This window comes from Echeneis naucrates, chromosome 19 (genome assembly GCF_900963305.1).
Source record: "Echeneis naucrates chromosome 19, fEcheNa1.1, whole genome shotgun sequence".
NCBI lineage: Eukaryota > Metazoa > Chordata > Actinopteri > Carangiformes > Echeneidae > Echeneis > Echeneis naucrates.
The window spans coordinates 17,672,496-17,694,043 of record NC_042529.1 but is presented as its reverse complement, the minus strand read 5'-3'; the positions used below and the strand labels follow the sequence as shown (position 1 = coordinate 17,694,043).

The window sequence follows — 21,548 nt, the reverse complement described above, 5'->3', positions numbered from 1 at the left end:
TTCATAGCATATATATTAAATGTGCAGAGGGCTCATACTCCCTTTCATGTCATTGGAGACACACTGCATATAGCAAGCTGTGATAAAGCTGAAATTGAAATAAATGTCTCTGTCAGAATGTGATGCCTCTGTCAGCTGGTCTATTTAAGAGTGAGCGGAAGAACCCAGTTCCTCAGTGTCCACCACGGCTTCATGTCCAGTTCCTTACTCCTGTTTTATGGAGCCAGGTTCCCAACCACTTCCTTAAGGTAACAACTGTGTCTATTTTGTGTTGTATTTTTGTCTTATGTTTTACATTCTACTCATTTGTCACTTCTCACAACCATTTTAAAACTAAAGCTGTTCATTGTGTCTTGTTTGGAGCAGGAATCTGAGCTCATGGGCAATTTTGAACATTTTCAAATTTGTTATACAAGAGCATGTTGAGAGCTCTATAAAATCGGGAAAATTTTAATGAAAGTAGCAGCAGGATAAACTAGTGCCTCAGGCTGATCTGAGAGTTACAACTGGCCGGAGGAACTTATTAGAAATTATAATAAGGTTTGCAATGTAGTGCTAATGCTTATTTTTCCAGGTGTCAGCTTCCAGAGTGAATGACAGACATGGCTGGCTGGTGCAGTGTAGTGAACCTCTGCAGTTCATGTCATTGCATATACCTGAGGAGAACAGGTGGAGCACCCAGAGCTACACACACATATACACTGTGCAAAGGATTGCATGTCCCCACTTTGTGAGTAATCCAACATCCACACTCATGAATTCTCTCTCCCTTTCTTGTCAAGGTCTGTGGACATCCTTGAGCTGTCAGAGCAGAGGGACCTATTGAAGTTTCACTACCATACCCTCAGACTCTATTCTGCAATCTGTGCTCTTGGAAATAACCGAGTGGCACATGCCCTATGCTCCCATGTGGATGAAGCTCAGCTGCTTCAGGCTATAGAGAATAAGTGCATGCCAGGTAACACACCCAGCACATAGTAGGAGTAACTGTGTACATACATGTTTTTTGATGACCAAGGTATTTGAATATTATATGTAGACTTGATCAGGCCCTGATTTATGTTACAGTAGCAGTTGACCACAGTTTGCCCCTCTTTAGCCATTGCTTTCTGGAGACCTTCTGCTGGTTCTAATTGCCTTTCTTTGTTGGTACTTGTGATGCCCATAAGATCAAATGTGTCTCTGATGGACTGACCTGGGAATGATCAGACAAATAGTCGGACTATTTGTCAGCTTTGAACAAAGTGGTAAGATGAAATAAGCCAAAGGACATCCTCAGGCCGCCAGCACCTTAAAATATTATGGAAAGCCAAGGATGTAGGTTGAACAGTAGGGTCATGTCCCTGAAAATACCACACCAATATTTGATGTAACTTATCTGATATATGTTAAATCCCTCCCATATACCTCTCCATATTAGACACAAACATCTGTAGATGCACTTGGACACATCCTCAGTGAAAGTATCTAGGGGTTTTTTAGTCTTTCACCTTCAGATGCCCTCGCACAGGCAACCCAATAGGGAGTGATTACTTCCTAGCCTGTGTCAATGAAGAATTGGCCCATTTCTTGTCCCTTCTAATCCACAGCAATCTTTAGGTCTTCTCTGCAGTTTCTGAGGCTTGGCTGATGTAGGCCCTGCATAGTGTTACTCCCACAAAGCCCCTGCTCCCTACTTTAATGGGCATGCACCAGGCATGCAATCTCATTCTGCAACAACATTCCACCAGCTCTGCATATATCCCTGACTTTCTTTAGCTGGTCTCTTGCATCCCCTTCTTCCAAGGCACTGTTAGCCTGAGCATGACCACCTGTTTGTATGTTTCAGAGAGCAATGTCTAGTGTTAGGCTTGTATCTGTGATATCTGCTAGTCATGTGCTGTTCTCAGGAGGTATGCTTGAACTTTTAGTTGTAAAGAGGGATGTTCTACCACAAAAAAATAATTTAATCTAGCTTCTAGATGGTTGGATGTTCTAGCTCTGGTTGATGGTGCTGCAGATGGAATCAGCAACCACCTTCATTTGTCATCCCATGTTGTCATGCCGCTAGTGATAATAGCTATCAGGGCTATTAACCCTTCCACAGTGGGTTGTGGAAAGAAGAAAAAGTGTATACCATCAGTGACCACAGTATTCTTGAAAGGAGGCCATCCTGGTATGTCCAGGCTTTGAATTTCCCTGGTAAGCCTGATTTGTCATCTCTCCAGTTCTTGGTTTACCGCTCTGCTGGAAGCAATATTCCTTAGGGCCAAAGATTTTCACAGGTGTTTCACAGGTTTCTCTGTGATTATGGGATTGGGTTCCTGCAAGAGAAAAAGAACTCTTTTTTAGAACCAAGAACCTAGATTTTCCTGGTTTGAAACACATTTCAGCTCAAATTATTTGCCCCTCCAAGCCCTAGAGACTGCATCTGCTTCCCTACACTGGCAAAGTAGTTACTGTTGGATCAGCCTACTAGCAATGTGAAAATCTCCAGGTTACCATAAAAATGTGATTGAAGCTTGGACTGACAGGTGTATAACAGCATCACCTCTACCTTTGTCTTGTGTGAAGCTACTACTGCCTCTTGGAGCATAATGCTGAAATTCTTCACAGACAAGAAGCTGTTCAGACAACCGCACTTAGTATCCTCGTAATGGATTTATTCTTCTTTCTATCCTGAAGTGACAACCATGATGATTTAAACTTTTTTCATTTTATTATTTATTATGCCTTAATTTTAGTCAGTATTTGGTAAATAGACCAACTAGAAACAAGAAGAAAGAGGGGGGAATTACATACAGCAAAGGCCACTATCTGGATTTGAACCCAGGATGCAAAATTTACAGGGCATTTGCACCAGACCACAAACTCCGATATTCATCTGTTGTGGAAGGTTGCGTTTCTCTGATATTGCATATAGTTATAAAAAATATCACTGAATTTCCTTTGTGACATGCCAGAAGCCATTGGCCTTGATCCTATACCAACTATAGATTTCATTATTAAATTATTAATGAAGTAATTTCTTGAAGCCTAGCTTGAGTCTATACTGTGTGCACTTTTATTCAAAGGTAGAAACAATGGTGCTCAGAGGAGTTATATATGAGGTTATGACTAAAGAAACATAGTTATATTTTTCACATCAGCTGGTTATTTGTTAATTTAATAGATTCATGTGAAAGCAGCATTACAATGTTGCTGGTTAGCATTTCCCTGTAATGCCTGTTTGTCCTTGCTCACAGGTTTGCTTCGTGCAGGCTACTACGACCTCCTCATTGACATCCACCTGAGCAGTTATGCCACAGCTCGCCTCATGATGAACAATGAATACATTGTTCCCATGACAGACGAAACAAAGAGCATCACCCTCTTTCCTGATGAGAAGAAGAAGCATGGGCTGCCAGGGATTGGCCTTAGCACCTCCCTGAGACCCAGAATGGAATTTTCATCTCCAAGCTTTGTCTATCTTAACAATGGAAACAGTGGATCAGGATCAGGAGACTGTTTCCAGTACAGCCCCGAATTCCCCTTGGATATACTGAAAGTTAAAACGATTGAGATGCTGACAGAGGCAGTGCAGGAAGGAAGCATGCATGTACGGGATCCAATAGGAGGCAGCACAGAGTTCCTTTTCGTCCCCCTCATCAAGCTCTTCTACACCATGCTAATCATGGGAGTTTTCCAAAATGGAGATCTGAAGAACATCCTCCAACTAATTGAACCATCTGTGTTCTCTGAGAAGCGGGATGGCCAGGAAGAGATTGATGTGGAGCTGGGAATGGTGAAGGAGGCTGCAGGAGGAGGAGAAGACGGGAGGAATATTCCCAAAGAAGGATTGTTACAGATGAAGCTGCCAGAGCCAGTGAAACTCCAGGTAACTTTTTAAGGTTGCACTTGATTTTTTCAAAGTGTTTTCAGTAGAATATTTTCACATATCTATGAACACTGGGCTGTGAAGAAGAGAGAGATTTTCTGGGGTAGTGTTAGAATGCTCCTTTCACATCATCTTTATCCCCATTTAACCCTACACTACAAATGAATTGAAAGGATGTAAATAATACGACTTTTAAAGAGCCTCAAATCCTATGCTATGCTATGATCTACCTCCAATAATAAGGTACATTTGGGGCATTTGGGATGGGTTGCCAGGTACCCAGGTACCACAACACATGAAACACTAATTTGACTCTTCACATGATCACTTTGAAATCGGCTGAAAGTGGAATAAATTACAATTCCAGGGCGGGCGAAAGGATTAAAAAACAGGACACTCCCGCATAAATCGGGAGGGTTGGCAGGTCTGTTTTTATCAGCAGGTACTCTGGGATTTCTGATAGACAGTTCCATGTGTTTCCCCCCCAGATATCTTTATTTTCAACTTGTTTAACACACCTGGTACCACCAGAACAGGATTTCAGGTTTTCTTTTACATAATATGGATGGTCAGGTGCATGTGTCTGTTACCTGGGGAAGAGACTGCACCAGGTTGCATTATGGGAAGAAGACCTGCTGGTGGAGACAGCGTGATGCTTTGAGTCCTGCCATTCTTCTGGATGCTACTTTGTTACATAGCACTGGCCTTAACATTGTTCAGACCAAATCCAGCCAGTCATTTAAAAAAAAAAAAAATCTAATTCATCTATATTGTGTCAAATCATGACAAAGTTACGTCAAGGCACTTTACATATAAAGCAGGTCTAGACCAAACTTTTGATGGAGTCATTAAAGATACCCAACAAATCCCTAAACAAACACTTGGCTACAGTGACAAGGAAAAACCTCCTTTAAGAGGGAGAAACCTGAGATGGAACCAGGCTTGGGGAAGGCAGCCATCTGCCTTGACTGATTGGGTTGAGAGGTAGGGAGAGAGAGAGATTTTGATTTTTAATCTGAATCTTCCCATGGTCTCACCACTACCATAGATGGGTAAAATCAGTCTTCCTCTGTCCAAAACTAGTCTATAAGTAACTGAAGGCCTCTGTAAAACTATGATCAGCAGCTAAAACTGAATTATAATGCCAGTCATGGCGTGCACTTCATGGTAAAATGTTTCTCATAAAAACATCTGTGAAACGAACTGGCAAGATCCTACACGTTTTAAAAACACTAAACTGGTGTTCAAAACAACAAAAGTGGTTGAGGCAAAACAAATGGTGCAATACAAATGCAAGGCACTTAGTCAAAAAATGTGACTTGATTGATGAGTCTTCATGTTGATTTTCGTTTGCTGCTTCCTTAGACTCTTCCTCGCTATTCGTTACAACGCTGTGTGTCTGTCCGTCCAGTTTTTGCCCTTTTTTAAATTAGAAAGGTGAGGATAAATACTTCTTTATTCAACGATCGTTGGAGAGCATGACATGCAAGCGCCATGTGTGAAAATGCTCTGAACAACAAAGAAAGGTCCCAGTCTTTTATACCCCCAGATTTCCCTATGTTTTCTTGTTATATTATCCTATTATGGAGTTGTTTTTCTGCTTTCGAATGACAGTGAGTCTTGGCAGCTCTTGGATCCCCCTCCCCTTCTTTCTTGTTCAGAGCAGTTTTCTCAAGGCCATTATTACATAGGTTGTTCTCCTTTGCACGAGCAGCTCCTCAAGGCCATGATTACGTAAGCTGCTCTGCTTTACTGTTACACTACTAGATTATGATTCAAACATATTATGATTCAAACATATATTCAAACATATGATTCAAACATATTTAATGAATTCTCACACTTGTTACAGTACCAGATTATGACTCAAACATATTATATGAATTCCCCACACGCGCTAAGTTGCCATGTTTGACAGTGAAAGGAGATGTATAATGCAGATGTTTGTAGAACAGTATTCACTGTATATTTGTGTAGCGCATGTGAAAAAAATTTATTGACTGGGTTACCATATAGGCTACCATGCGAGCCTTTGAATTAAAGCTTGACGACCCGCATGTGGCTCGCAAGCCACGCAATTAATATCTCTGCCCTATATCGTGTAACATTAAACAACATATACAACATTAAAGTATATCAGTGGGACAAATAAAAAAAAAAAAAACATTCAAATAATGTCTTTCAAAAAACACTATTTAGCAAGTAGGCAATATTGACTTTTGTATCATTTAGAATTTTGGATTGAGAAAGTATGCCATGTAAAGCATTACATATAACAGTTTGTTTCTTTCAAAAATGTGATTTATCAGTACTTGTCAATTACTTGCAATGATCAGTAGGGCAGCAGTAGAATGGTCTGGTGTATCTGTACATGACACCATTATATTTCCTACTGGTTTACAGTATGAACAGCCATATACTGTACTGTCAGGAAATGTAAACAGCATCGTGAATATGTCTTGTTTAACAATAACACTTGGTTCAATATTCCAGTGATAACCCTAAACCTAACCCTCTGCCTCCTTTTATGATAGCACTTTTTGTCATAGATGCAGAATGATGGTAGAAATGAGGTGAGAATTTGTGAGTTAGCGTTGTGGCTCTGCACCTTAGCTAGCCCAACTTATGCTAGTGTAGCTAGTCGGTGTGGGCCAACCTAGACCGGCTGTCGTAGGAGCTGAGAGTTTACTCCCCCACAACAGCTGCCAGGAAGCCGGGACCTAATTCTCAGTTCACCAATAACAGGTTCACATTTCCACCAGGTTCTACCCACTCAGCGACACAGCCATTGAAAAGCCGACTCTAGAGACTGGTGACTCCATTCTGAGGAATGTGAATGTTTGCGACACCGGCGGCCATAGTTAAGTGTATCCCGGATACAGACAAGACCAGGCAATATCCAGTTATATCGGAAACTGCTGGCTAAGGATAAGCGTAAATAAGTTAAAATTGTAATTCACATCAGCAGTAACGACACCCGACTTTGCCAGTCGGAGGTCACAAAGATTAATGTGGAATCGGGATGACCTTTTGCTAAAATTATGTCGGACACTTCTCTTCTCACCCTATCTCTAGGGAAGAAGCCAGCCACCCTTCTGCGGAAGCTCATTTCGGTCACTTGTACCCGCGATCTCATTCTTTCGGTCATGATCCAGTTCTCATGACCATAGGTAAGGGTAGGAATGATGATTGACCTTTCCGGCTCAGCTCTCTTTTCGTGACAGCAGTGCGATACAGCAACTGCAGTACCATTCCCACTGCTCCGATTCTCTGGCCAATCTCAAGCTCCAAAGTCCCCCCACTCGTGAACAAGACCTCAAGGTACTTAAACTCCTCCACTTGGGGCAAAGACGCTTTCCCAACCCGGAGTAGACAGTCCATCGGTTTCCTGCTGGGAACCATGGACTCTGATATGGAGGTGCTGATCCTTATCCCAGCTGATTCACACTCAGCTGCAAACCTGCCCACCACATCATCCACAAAAAGCAGCAATGCGATTCTGAGCCCTAACCCAGTACCAACAAGCCTCTTTAAAGAGATTTCCTACTTAGCCGTTCATTTTAGATCTGGTTAATTAGACGTTATCTTTGGGTTATGTACTTCACCTCAGAATCTCAAGACCACAGTCATGAAAGCACAACTTAAAAAACTGAATCCTGATCCAGTTGTTTTGGCTAATTATATACCCATATCTAACCTTCAGTTAATTTCTAAAATCATTGAAAAAGCAGGAGCAAACCAATTACATGACCACCTGCATAGGCTGGGGTGCCATAACATGTGGGTACTGAATATGGCAAGTTGTTTACTCTGCACTTCCTCTACTGGAGCTTTTCAAAGTTATATGGTGTTGCCCTAACATCATATCTAAATTTACTGTGTGTGTGTGTGTGTGTGTGTGTGTGTGTACGTGCAGATGTGCAATGTACTTCAGTATTTGTGTGACTGTCAGGTACGCCATCGAATTGAGGCAGTGGTGGCCTTCTCTGATGACTTTGTGGCCTGTCTTCAAGACAACCAGCGCTTTCGTTACAATGAGGTGATGCTGGCGCTCAACATGTCTGCAGCTTTGACTGCGAAGAAAACCAAAGAGTTTCGATCACCTCCACAGGAACAGGTATGAACACAAGTGAAGAAAAGGTGACAGACCTCTGAAGATGATGTTGGAATATGAAGAAAAGTAAATATCAGCATACTGCAGAGAGAGAACAAAGCTGAACTTTTGATATACACTACTCACAATAAGTTAGGGATATTGTTATTAACATGAGTGCTTTCCCTATTTGGTCTGAATTTTAATGAAATAAGTAAACGTTCCCTTTGATATTACTAATAATGAATGAGAAGAAACACCATTTTCATTAGTTCATCATCATCATCATCCCCCAATTCCGCCAGCACACCCCCAACTTTCTGTTCATGGATGATAATGCTCCACCACATTGTGCTAGAATTGTCACAGCTCGACTTCAGGAAGTTGGAGTGCCTCATATGGTATGGCCAGCAATGTCCTCTGACCTGAACCCCATAGAGCACGTCAGGGACCAGCTGAAGCAGAGACTGGATGATCGTACCCCACCCCCACGTGACCTGGCAGAAATGCGTGTAGCACCTGTGGAAGAGTGGAACGCATTGCCTCAGAACAACATCATGAGGCTAGTGAGGAGCATGAGACGTCGCTGTCAAGCTGTCATTGCGGCAAATGGTGGAAACACCCGCTACTGACATTGTAAATTTTTGTTATTTGGGGCTATCGTTCTTATTGTCTAAATTTTTGGGGTAATAAATATTAAACTAATGAAAATGGTGTTTCTTCACATTCATTATTAGTAATATCGAAGGGAATTTTTTCATTTTTTCATTAAAATTCAGACCAAATAGGAAAAGCACCCATGTAAATAACAATATTCGTAACTTATTGTGAGTAGTGTACAATAAACACGATGGTAATGGTAATGGTAAAATACATTAATATCTACAGTATCAGTGTATGATTGTACAGGTTTTACTGATTTGGAGATGGATCTGTCGCTGCACCCCTGAATTCAATGGCATCTAAAGATTCAGATCAATGATTCTACCTCAAACTGATTCCTATCAGTGCAGCCAAGCTGTATCATGAACCTAAATTGTTGTATTTCTCCAGATCAACATGTTGCTGAACTTTAAGGATGAGAAGCAGGAGTGTCCCTGTGCTGAATACATCCGAGAACAGCTGCTTGATTTCCATGAAGATCTGATGAAACACTGTGGTAAAGTACCAGGGGGCTTCACCAAAAAAAAACAGTTTGTTCAAAGAACAAAGCAGAATAAATCAAGGATCTATATCATGTAGATCCATAGTGATTTCTCCCTCTGTCAGGTATAGAGTTGGATGAAGATAGAGGCATAGATGTTGACAGTGACTTCACCATCCGTGGTCGCCTCCTGTCACTGGTGGAGAAAGTGGCTTATCTAAAGAAGAAGATGGCCAACCTGCCGAAAGACAAGCAAGAGAGGAAACCGAGTGAGCCAGATGGACAGACTAACAGTTGGTCAGGCAGGCAGGCAGGCAGGCAGACTATCTCTCTCTCTCTCTCTCTTTAACTCTGTCTCTCTCTCATGGTAAGGTAAGAAGTTAATGTTATATAGATAGATCGATAGATATAACTTTATTGATCACCAAGGGGAAATTCACCTAGTCAGGAGCTCATCAAAATAGAAAATTAAAAAAAATATATAAAAAACAAAACATCCAGTCAGCAGGGATTGAAATCTCCACATATTAATACAAGTAGCTTAGAATGTTTAGTCTGTATCCTGGCTACAGTTTCATGGAGAACTTCACATGGAACTTCAGCAGTTGCCTTGGGTGGAATGTACACAAGTATTGTTATGATATGACTGAATTTTCTTGGTACATCGAATGGTCTCATACCAACTGCCAATAATTCAATATCTGGACAGCACATCTTCTCTTTGACAGTAATAAAGCCAGTCCTTATATGTTGCGCTGTTCAGTAAATTTAGTTCATTTTCAACTTGTTTGACTGAATTAGTTGATTCCAAGTCAAGTAAACACACTCAGAAGAAATAAGACTCCCTCACTGTGTCTGTGCAGGTACGTTACAACAGTTGATCTCAGACACCATGGTCCGTTGGGCTCAGGAATCAGTTATTGAGGATCCAGAGCTGGTCAGAGCCATGTTTGTCTTGCTTCACCGCCAGTATGATGGCATAGGAGGACAGGTCTGTGTCTATGTTGATTTTAATGGAAAAGCTCATCCCTTAAAAAAAAAAAAAAAAAAACTAATACTGAAACTGATTCAGGACCCTGTTAAGGGTTAGGTTCGGAAGCTGTTTATGAACTGATACAGCTTTTTGGGCAGATGTGTAGCTTCTTTATATTATACTAAGAACCAGTGGTTCCCATGGTCAGCTAACTTCATTGCATGTCTGTACATAACTGTCAATTAATAACAACTTTGCTCTGATGCATGCTATTGAATGCTCAATGCCATACATCCGTAATGAACATGAAAATGCATCAATACCTCACATTTGAAGCAGAATATTATGTCATTTACACTGATCATTCTGCTATAGAGAGAAACAATGTGTTGAATTGTCATATGATGGATGGAAATCCTGTATGTGAGCAACAGGAACTGATTTTGCTAAAGGGTCACAAAAACTGTGCTGCTCAGTCTAAGTCTGAACAAAGGAAATGTGCTTCTGTGTTTTCTGTCAGGTGCGGGCTCTTCCTAAGACCTACACCATAAATTCAGTTTCCATTGAGGACACAATCAACCTGTTGGCTGCTCTGGGTCAGATCCGATCCCTGCTGAGCGTCCGAATGGGAAGAGAGGAGGAGAAATTGATGATACGAGGGCTGGGGTGAGAGTCCTCACCACAGAGGATGTTTTATTTCTTTGTTGTTAATGATCCAGTAACAACTGGATAAACATCTGCACTCTGCACTTTGATGAGTATCAAATTGGCAATAGTTCTTCAATACAGACTTAAATCTGCATCGCTACACAGCAACAACAATTATAATTAATAACTAGAGCATGTCATTACAAAAATTTGCCTCAGAGTGTGGGGTTACCAGGGGTGTATGTTTCTGTGTGTATGTCCCACAGTCTTGTATGAACAAAATGAATTACTTGGTCTTTAATCCTATCTATGTTTGTCCGTGTGTGTGTGTGTGTGTCTTTGTGTGTCTGTCCCTTAGTAATGTATGAACAAAGTGAACTCCATGAATTTCATGCTTTCTGTGTTTATGTGTCTATCTATATTTGCCACCCTTTGTCCAACAGTCGTGTATGAACAAATTTAACATTGATTTTAACTCTATGTGTGTGTCTGTCTGTTTGTGTATGATTGTATATGTATGTTTGTATGTGTGTGAGTCTCTGTTTCACAGTAATGTATGAACAAAGTGAACAAAACATGGACTTTAATGCTTTCTGTGTCTATACCGGTTCAGTTCTTGGGCCTGGGGCCTTTCTGTGTCCGTGTTTGCATGTTCTCCCCGTACTCTGGTTTCCTCCCACCATCCAAAGACATCAATCTTTAGGTTAATTGGTGAATCTAAATTGTCTGTAGGTCTGATTGTGAGTGTGAGTGGCTGTTGGTCTCTGTCTGTCTCTGTGTGTTGGCCCTGCGATGGACCGATGAACTGTCCAGGTTGTACCCGCCCTTTCCCAATGTGATCTGGGATTGGCTCCAGCACCCAGAAATGGATAAGCGGTAGAAGATGAAGATCAAGAATGAACAAATGTGTGTGTGTATGTCTGTGCCTGTGTTTGTATCCATTTGAGTTGATAAACTAGTATAATTTCAAGAGAATCCGCACCTGCATAACACACACACACCTGCAGCCGTCACCAGAAGCTCCAGCGTTGCAGGAACAATGCCGTACACACCAATCTCTTTTGGCTGCTTTTTCTGCAAAAATTTTTGGCAGGAATTCCTTAGAGAAAATACATAGCATAACGATCAAGACGGAGGTGCACGCATTGATATACAATTTGATGGGTTTTTCTCAAAACCCTTTTCCATTTATGTGTATTGTGACAAATGCCTTGCCTCCCCAGTTTTAGAATCAATATGGTCTACACAGTTATCAACTTGAATGCCATCCACAATAAATGTGTCTTCCTTGCTGGCTATGAGATTTTCTACTGCACCATGCGCAGACTGTCTAAAAGCCCTTTTTTATGGAGTACCCTGTCTTTGTGGTTTTACTTTTTGCAATAGTGACATTGTTGCCCAAAGGTGGGACATCTGTGTTACTACCTCCATTGTTACTGCAATTGTGATAGCCTGTGAGAGTGACTTACGTTTTGACAGTTGTGGTCTGTTTACAGCTGGCCTCACTCTGTCAACACTGGTGGCGTGTGCTGGTAGTGCCTCTCTACTTTCCTCCATCATTTTGTGGATGCAACAGGATGAAAGGACCTTAGCAAGCATTAATCACTGTCTCTTAACAGTCTCCCTCAAAGCAAAACGTACACTGCTGCATACTATGCAGCCACAGCTCATCAGTTAAATCTCCAAACTGGCAGGTCTTAGCTTTGATCCACTTTCGATTTCTTGAATGGCATGATGTCTGTCCATTGTTTAGTTGCTTTGAGGGTTGCAGATTTCCTCTTTTCAGGCACTCTGGGCCCTCCCTTGATTCCACAGGGGTGATTATTGCGCCATCTTCCCCTGGCGTGCGCACTGCTGGTGCTTAAACAAAACAACATTCCCACTCATTGGTGAACCACCCTGATTTAACCCTGTGTGTGTGTCTGTCTGAGTGTCAGTCTGTATGTGTCTGTGTATGTCAGACAGTGTCTCTGTGTGTGTGTGTGTGTGTGTGTGTGTGTGTATATTTATGTGTGAATATCTGTCTGTGTATATGCATCTGCCCTTTACTGTATGTCTGTGTGTGCGTGTGTGTTTGTGTGTCTGTGTCAGTTGATCAGGTACTCTCAGAACATTCTGTCATTAAGTCATGGCTGGCCCCTGCAGCTGTTACCTGTAGCTCCAACGTTGCAGGGACAAAGCCCTGAGAGCCTAAATTGAGCTGATTTTTGGCTCTGTGAAGCCCTCAAACTAAGGTGACTTATGACAAAGCAGTAAGTTCTATCAGAAAACTGGCCAGACGCTGATCACTACAAAAAGTTCCTGAAGCAGTGTATGTCTTTTGGCATTTTTATAGCCTAAAATATGGACAAGACAGCAATGTAAAAAACAGAGATAGTTCTGTTGTTCCCCACAGATACTGTACTGGAGCAAATGGGAGAAATAGATGGTGGACATGTCCTTCAGAGGCTCACAGATCAAATTCTGTTGGACTCACTGTTAAAGTAGACACAGTATCTGGAACAGGACAAGAATCGCTGCTACTTTGAAAAACTGGTGTGGCTAGCTGAAGCTATGTGCCTGTGAGGACGATTTATTTGTATTTTTTCAGAAAATTTTCACCTCAGCGCTCAACTTTTTTTAATTTTTATAGCTATTGCTATAGCAATCCATTGACTCTGAGTAGGGCCCCCGATGCACCAATGATAAGAAAAAGAAACACACAGGATAGCAATAGTGACTATATGTGATATGTGTATGTGAGTGACATCCTCTATCTGAGACGTCAATGATAAAACAAAGCTTCTCCTTACAATGTGCAGTTTACATGAAATAACACTGCATACTGGAAGAATGTAAGGTGACTAATGTATCATTACTTGGACAAGCAGCTTTAATCTAATTACTGTTCCAATTCTTTATGCAGACCTGATTGTTCTCTACAGTTTGTTCTTGTCCCTTTTGGATGCAGATCCAAACCAGAAAGTGATGTAAGTGCAGAGGATAGACTGGTGATGTTTTTGTAGAATATTTACATAAACAAAGTTTAATCAGAAACTTTATGCTTAATCTTTGTGATATATTTTATACTTTTCTACTTCTTAAGACTTTTTGAATGGGAGCATCTGTAACGAAAAGCAATTTCCCTTTAGGGATCAGTAAAGTATTTCTGATTCTGATTCTGATATGATCATCAGCTCCTGAAGCTGGCTGAACTTCCTGAGCTCTCACAGGAAGTGTAACCTCTGCTGGGCCTTTTTCTCGACAGGGTAATGATGGGAGGTTCATTTCAGGTAGGGCTGAATGATTATTTTATCCTCTTTTTTTTTTCAACAAAATGTCATGAATTATTTTAATATGGCCAACAAAATATTAGATATAAATTTAGTATAGAATGTTCTTCCCGAGAGGCCAGGTGTCTTTATTGTAAAAGATCACAGGTCAAAGGTCACAATGAGATGCAAGAGTTGAAATAAAGTTTTATAGTATGCATTTTTTCAACATTCTGCAAAATAAAGCGATTTTTACATCAATCTTACTGATCCCAAGTCAGTAACATTTCACACAAACTGAAACACACAAATTTGCCTCTACTACTTTGGAAGTATTTTGGAAAATCAAAGTAAATAAAGTTATAAATAAAAAGATGGATAAATACACATACTGTAACATTTATCAATGCTGTGAACCAAGGCTTGGTCACTGTGCTGAGAGGCGCCCTATCTTTAGCAATGAACTCAGTTATTGCCGGAGTAACATCCCTGTGCCATTTAAGACTGCGCTCATACAGCGCAGTGTCAGGCAATGATGCCTGTCTTGGATTTAGCGTGTGTGGTGCACTGGTGCTACGCTGTCATAAATGACTTTGTGGTGTTTTTTTTTTAAGTGCCGGAAGAGGTTTGTTGTGTTGCCCCTTGAAGTAGCAACAGTAGCACAGCAAGTTCTGTGCAACACCTGATGCTGCTTTTTCAAGCTGAAATAATTCTACACCACTGATGTGCTGTTCCTCATCGACACTAAAGTCTCAGTTGGGTCTGTTTCTGACAGTTCCATCGAACCAGAGACCATTGTGCAACAGGCTAAAGTGCAGCATAAAAAGTTGATGTGTCGAGTGGTCCGCTCTCGTTCTCGTTCTCTCTCTCGCACATCACATGACCACTTTTTTTTCATGGCTACATTGTAATCGCACATTTTATCAGATTGCGATATTATCGCAAATGAAAGTAATTGTTCAGCCCTAATTTCAGGTTCCAGCGATAGTGGATCCCAGATACATAAGTCCACTGTGGAAACTTTGCTGAGATCTCCTGAAATCCATTGTCATATGGATCATCTTAAAGGGGGGCAGCACCACGTAGACTTGTAACACTCCCAGTCAATGCTGAAAATGGTAGTATTTATTTGGGGAGTTACACACAAGGAACCCCTGGGTTGCAGTAGTTGATTTACGGGGAAAAAAGCTGTGGATGTTGGATATGATGCTCCTTAGGTGGGGGGTGACAGTCTAAGATGGTTGAGCTTCTGCTGGAGGATATTCAGGATGATGGTTTTGAATGCACAACCTGAGATATATGAACAGGATCCTTGCGAAGGTCTGCAGGGAGCCAAGCTGATGCAGGATGTAGTGAAGTCCCATGTCGACTGCATCATCCACTAACCTGCTTATCTGATTAGGGGGCGAATGAGTTCCTGCCAAGTTTGTGTGAAGGCATAGGGTCATCGGCTGAGGTACTGTGATGTGCTTGATGTGTGATGTGTGTCCTTGTAGAGGAGCCAGCCCCCACTTCTGTAGGCTTCATCCTTGGCCAGATGCTGCTCCCTTGGACAAAGAGTGAACCAGGGTTTGTTGTTGTATGCACACAAGTACATACCAATGTACGATGTTACAGTGTTGGTAAGAGTAAGTAGATTCTTGGCCACAGCTTCAAAAACACTCCAGTCTGTCCAGTCAAAGTGGGCTGGCAGCTCCGCCTTCAACTCATCTGTCCATTCGGAGAGAACCTCCTCTTGTAAACACTTTGATATGTCTATCTGGCTGTTTAAACTATTTCTAATCCAAGCTACTGCACATCTAATAAGTCAAAACATTTAAGTCGATGGATGAAGTTACATGTAATAAACTGGAATGCATTTATGGAGTTAGTACCAAAGTCTGGTGAAATTTTCATGTAAATAGCCTCATCGAAAATATATTTACTGTTAACATTTTTTACATGTTCAATTTTCATTTCTCCCACTGCAAACATGAGAAAGCCTTCATGACATTTGAACTGAACTGCTTCCTCTGTAGTGAGATCATGAACAACAAGGTGTTTTACCAGCATCCTAACCTGATGAGAGCTCTGGGGATGCATGAGACTGTAATGGAGGTGATGGTCAACGTGCTCAGTGGAGGAGACTCAAAGGTATGAAGCATAAAGACTGCTTATTTAGCGAATACATTTAAATAATGAAGTGATGATAAAACACAACTAAAATTACAAGTTACAATGAAAATGATGTCTGTGTAACACAGTTCTTGATGTGGATGTTAACGTGTGTCTTACAGGAAATAACTTTTCCTAAGATGGTGGCCAACTGTTGTCGGTTTCTCTGTTATTTCTGTCGGATCAGCCGTCAGAACCAGAAAGCCATGTTTGATCATCTCAGCTACCTGCTGGAGAACAGCAGTGTTGGCTTGGGTGAGTGTGTGTGTGTGTGTGTGTGTGTGTGTGTGTGTCTGTCTGTCTGTCTGTCTGTCTGTCTATGTGGCTGGCTCAATTCAGACAAATATTATGGACACATCCAACAGATGAGGTGAATGACTCTTGTGATTCTTGAATCTGAAAATAGTTGATCTCTATTGAGAACAAGTACTTTTCGTCATTGCATCATAACCGAGTTTACAGGCCACTCGTGGAACTCTCCAGGCCTGTCCAGGATCACACAGGTCTGGCCAACAGGTGCTGTTCTGAAGGTGTTGGATTATATTCAGTGAAGCTGCTTTCTGTCAGAGAACTAATTATATAAGGTCCAAGTGATGATTTTTGTTTGAGCTCCCTGGCTTACTGCTGTCATCAGAACACTAAGCTGATTGTTTTCTAAAGCTCAGTAAGTTACCAGATTTGTCCTTTACTGGTCATATACAACATCCTTTGAAGTCCATCTGAGGTGTTTCTCCTCTTCTCTCTTCTCCCCTCTTGCCCTCCCCTCCCTTCTCCTTCTTTCTCCTCCCGTCATCCCCTCATCTACTCTCCTTTGTTCTCTACCCTCATTCCATTCCCTCTCCTACCCTGTTTCCTTTCCACAGCGTCTCCATCAATGCGAGGCTCTACTCCTCTTGATGTGGCAGCAGCGTCAGTCATGGATAATAATGAGCTGGCTCTAGCTTTGAGGGAACCAGATCTGGAGAAGGTGAGAGTGACAGACAAAGACAGATGTTCTGTGACCTTTTAGAGGCTCCACCTCACTCATAATATATATATGAAGTTTGACTGTTCACTGGTTTCACAGGCCCACCATAAAGAGGCTCCTATACAGGACCTAAGAGAACATTTAACTCTAATGGATCCTCTCTTCACCAGGGTCTGATGATTTAGATTTATGGCAGCTTTGCTGAAGTACTGTTCATGAATTATGCTGCTTCTAATGTTTGGCATTATCTATTTTATTTCACAAATTAGATTTCACTTAGAAACCCCACCCCCTGTGATGATGAACAGCTAGTAGGGAACAGAGAAATGAACACCTGTTTGACTGTAAATTACTTGCTTTTATGATATGTTACCAAAATGTCTCCTTCCTCCTCATCTGTTGTGTTGATGTTTATACTTTCCTGTCAGATGTAAAGAGATATTTTCATTTGATAGACAAACTGAGAGATGAACCTTTGACTCTGCTTGTCTCTGCAGGTGGTGCAGTACCTGGCTGGCTGTGGGCTGCAGAGTTGTGTTATGCTGGTGTGTAAAGGATACCCAGACATTGGCTGGAACCCTGTGGAGGGGGAGCGTTACCTTGACTTCCTGCGTTTTGCAGTCTTCTGCAACGGTGATGGTTTCATGAATCCACTCCATCATCCACTGTTGTTGACTTTTGTCCAGTTTGGTCAGAGAAGTGCATGCCTGGCATTAACACATTTACTTCCTGTGGTCAGGTGAAAGCGTGGAGGAGAATGCCAATGTTGTGGTGAGGCTTCTGATTCGTCGACCAGAATGCTTTGGCCCTGCTCTTCGAGGTGAAGGTGGTGATGGATTGTTGGCAGCGATGGAGGAAGCCATCAATATTTCCAAGGATGCCTCCAGGGATGGTCCCTCTCCTACATCTGAGAGCAGCAGACCACTGTAAGAGTAGAGCTTTGGTCACATCATAATTCTCTCCAATTCTTTCAGATTTTGATATCTGAGGAGGGTGTATGTACCTATGTGTCCTGTTTTCTGCTCTGTTCTGGTACTTCAGAGTCACTTCACTCTGTGTGGTAGTCACAATATCAAAGGATATTTTATATTCAAGTGTTTATGAGAGTAGAGTGATTTTAAACACTTCATAGTGTGAGTGACTTGCAATTGTTTGTCTTTACTTTGTGTGCATGTGTGTAGCAGTGACTTAGTGCAAGAAGAAGAAGATGACACCATCCACATTGGAAATGCCATCATGACCTTCTATGCCGCTCTTATTGACCTGCTAGGTCGCTGCGCTCCGGAGATGCATGTTAGTGACAAGGCAGATACACACACACACACACACACACACACACAAAGACTCATATACATGCTCACATAAATCCTCCCTCACTCACTCTGTCTCAGTTGATCCATGCTGGTAAAGGTGAAGCGATCCGAATCAGAGCCATCCTGAGGTCCCTCATTCCAATTGAAGACCTTGTGGGGGTCATCAGTATTCCTTTCTCCATGCCCAACCTTGCTAAAGGTAAGCAGCCCCCAGCAGCAATGATCCGGAGTTTAAGGACTAGCTCAATGATGAACATAAGTACCAGTATTAGTTTCAGTTGTATGGATGGGTGAATTGACCTTTAACCTCTGTGTATTTGTGAATGCCTAGATGGGATGGTGGTGGAGCCAGACATGTCAGCTGGTTTCTGTCCAGATCATAAAGCAGCCATGGTTCTGTTCCTGGATCGGGTCTATGGAATAGAAGACCAGAATTTTCTACTACACCTGCTGGAAGTTGGATTCTTACCAGACCTGAGAGCTGCAGCCTCCCTGGACACCGTGAGTGTATGGGAGTGATTGAGTAAGTGAAAGTGAGTGTGTGTGTGTGTGGTGGGGCAAATATTTTTGCAGTTGCTCCTAAACATTACATGAGGTAGGAAAAATAACTGCAGTGTCATGCAAAGTCATGCAAACCTGCAGTCAGATTCAAATTAACATTGAAGCTGCAATGTAAAAGATTTTGTTATGGAACATTTGATGCACTACATGGCCCAGCTGCAGGCCGGAACTCCCACTGGCCACCTGTTTACAGGAAAAATTCAAAAGCTTGTATTTCCAGAGAGTGATGAAAGTGGAATGTGTTATTAATCCATTCCTCTTGGCCATGTAGATGTACCCATCCGCATTCAGATTCCAAATGCAGAAATCTGATCACACTTTCCTCCCCACACTTCCTTTTCATCTCTTGCTCTGTCTGTACCAGGTTACCCTCAGTGCCACAGACATGGCCCTTGCCCTCAACAGGTATCTGTGTACAGCTGTGTTGCCCCTCCTGACTAAATGTGCACCACTGTTTGCTGGGACAGAGCCGTTTGCCTCACTGATTGACTCCCTCCTCCACACTATTTACCGCCTGTCCAAAGGCTGCTGCCTTACCAAGGCCCAGAGGGATGCGATAGAGGAGTGTCTGCTGGCTGTTTGTGGGTAAGACTGGAAACTAAACAGACGATTTGAAGACTTGTCAGTGTTTCTACATACAGTATGTTTGTGTTCAGAGGTTTAACTGTTGTTTTTTTTTTTTTTTTGTTTGTTTTTTTACTGTGAATGAAGTTACGCTTTTAATTTTTTCTCTTATGTTTTATACTGCCTATACTGCTGTAGTTACATCATGTGCCAACTCATGTATATGATCCTAATGTGCAGTAAGCTGAGACCCTCAATGATGCAGCACCTGCTCAGAAGACTGGTGTTTGATGTTCCTCTGCTTAATGAACACACCAAGATGCCTCTGAAGGTGAGAAGCCATGTGCAACATGAACAGAGCATTTATTTTATTGCATTGTGACTTTGTGGGACATGGTTCATGAGTGTCCTTGTCACTCCCCAGCTATTGACCAATCACTATGAGCGCTGTTGGAAGTATTACTGCCTGGCTGGAGGTTGGGGCAACTTTGGAGCTGCATTGGACGAAGAGCTTCACCTCTCCAGGAAACTGTTCTGGGGTATATTTGATGCTCTGTCATTCAAGGTAATTTCTGTCATTTAGCCTAATTTTCTCACAGAATAACAATAACCCTAACCCTAACCCATATTAAAGATGGGTGAAAATCAGTGAAAGTAGCTGGTCATCCCTTTCAAACTTCACACCACCAGATTGTTAACCAGACTTTCCATTGTAATCTTCAATTTGTAAATCAAAAATTATATAACCTTGATAGTGTCACTATGACGTAATCAGGTTAGCTAACCCCAGAGCCCATAGTCACTATGGCATGTGAAATTTAGGAATTTCTGAAATTCAAATGCTAACAAGTATGATGTGGAAAGCAGCTACTGTGTGTGTGTCTTGATGATACAGCGCTATGACCAGGAGCTGTTTAAGCTGGCATTGCCATGTCTGAGTGCTGTGGCAGGAGCTCTTCCTCCAGACTACATGGAGTCTAACTACATGGCCATGATGGAGAAGCAGTCGTCTATGGACTCAGAGGGAAACTTCATACCACAGCCTGCAGACACCACGAAGTAAACAGCATAATCACTGCATCTCTGTTAATAGCTCGTATTTATAAAACATTGCATAGAAAATTTGTACCATTCTAAACTTTTCTTGTCACTGACGTAAAGTCTGAAGGTTGCTGCTATGTGAGCCTTTGTCTCTTCTTTTCTAACTTCATCAGTGTGACTGTCCCAGATAAACTGGACTATTTCATAACCAGATATGCAGAGCACAACCATGAGAAATGGTGCATAGAGAAGGTAAGGAGTCACATAGGATGCTGTTGTAGTACTGTCACCGATATGTCTCAGTAGTTGTGATTAAAAAAAAATGTTTGAATTTTGAAATACCTCTTATCTATAATCATACAGTTTTCCAGTGGCTGGTCATATGGGGAACAAATATGCGAAATCAGCAAGAGCCACCCTTTACTGAAACCGTACAAAGGCCTTCCTGAAAAGGTAGCCTGCATGCCGCTGTCTGGGTTTACTGACCTTAGATCACAAAACCAACACCAGCTGACATAATGCTACATGTTCTGTTCAAAAAATTCCAATATAACTTTCCATTATTTAGTTTGCTTCTATTGACGAGTGCCGGTTGTGAGCCATCTGTGGGCCTTTGCTTATGGAATTCCAACTTAAATTAATCATTCATCACTGACATTCCATTAATTAGAGGGTTAGCAAATGTTACAGTTTGTTCATGAAGTCATGGGCTGCCATAGTTGTCATATCACTTTCACTATCAGTTTTTCTCTTGGAGAGAGGGCTAGGAGAGAAGAGAAAGAAAGCAGGAGTATGAGGAAAAATGAAAGAAAAATATGCAAGTAGAAATACACAGATGCATAGCGAATAATGGCTGGCATAACCCTTCAGTATTCAAGAAACATCTCCCTGATGCACTGGGACGCATCATTAGTGTTGTAACCTGGCGTCATAAGGTGTCATAAGGGACTCACAACATACACCCTTGCCCAGGCGACCCAGCC

General features: G+C 41.8%; 1 protein-coding gene across 1 annotated transcript in view; it reads left to right on the top strand.

Annotated features, from left to right (window-relative positions):
- Nucleotides 1-21,548, top strand: part of ryr2a (ryanodine receptor 2a (cardiac)) — a 167,236-nt gene that overhangs the window by 90,154 nt on the left and 55,534 nt on the right. The window contains 23 exon segments of the mRNA XM_029527137.1: nucleotides 117-248; nucleotides 575-669; nucleotides 783-958; nucleotides 3,225-3,856; nucleotides 7,773-7,973; nucleotides 9,003-9,108; nucleotides 9,219-9,362; nucleotides 9,957-10,084; nucleotides 10,587-10,732; nucleotides 15,984-16,098; nucleotides 16,242-16,374; nucleotides 16,983-17,086; nucleotides 17,584-17,719; nucleotides 17,826-18,012; nucleotides 18,271-18,379; nucleotides 18,478-18,598; nucleotides 18,731-18,900; nucleotides 19,325-19,545; nucleotides 19,765-19,855; nucleotides 19,949-20,089; nucleotides 20,420-20,583; nucleotides 20,739-20,817; nucleotides 20,929-21,018. Of these exon segments, the coding sequence (XP_029382997.1) occupies nucleotides 117-248; nucleotides 575-669; nucleotides 783-958; nucleotides 3,225-3,856; nucleotides 7,773-7,973; nucleotides 9,003-9,108; nucleotides 9,219-9,362; nucleotides 9,957-10,084; nucleotides 10,587-10,732; nucleotides 15,984-16,098; nucleotides 16,242-16,374; nucleotides 16,983-17,086; nucleotides 17,584-17,719; nucleotides 17,826-18,012; nucleotides 18,271-18,379; nucleotides 18,478-18,598; nucleotides 18,731-18,900; nucleotides 19,325-19,545; nucleotides 19,765-19,855; nucleotides 19,949-20,089; nucleotides 20,420-20,583; nucleotides 20,739-20,817; nucleotides 20,929-21,018 (3,621 nt within the window).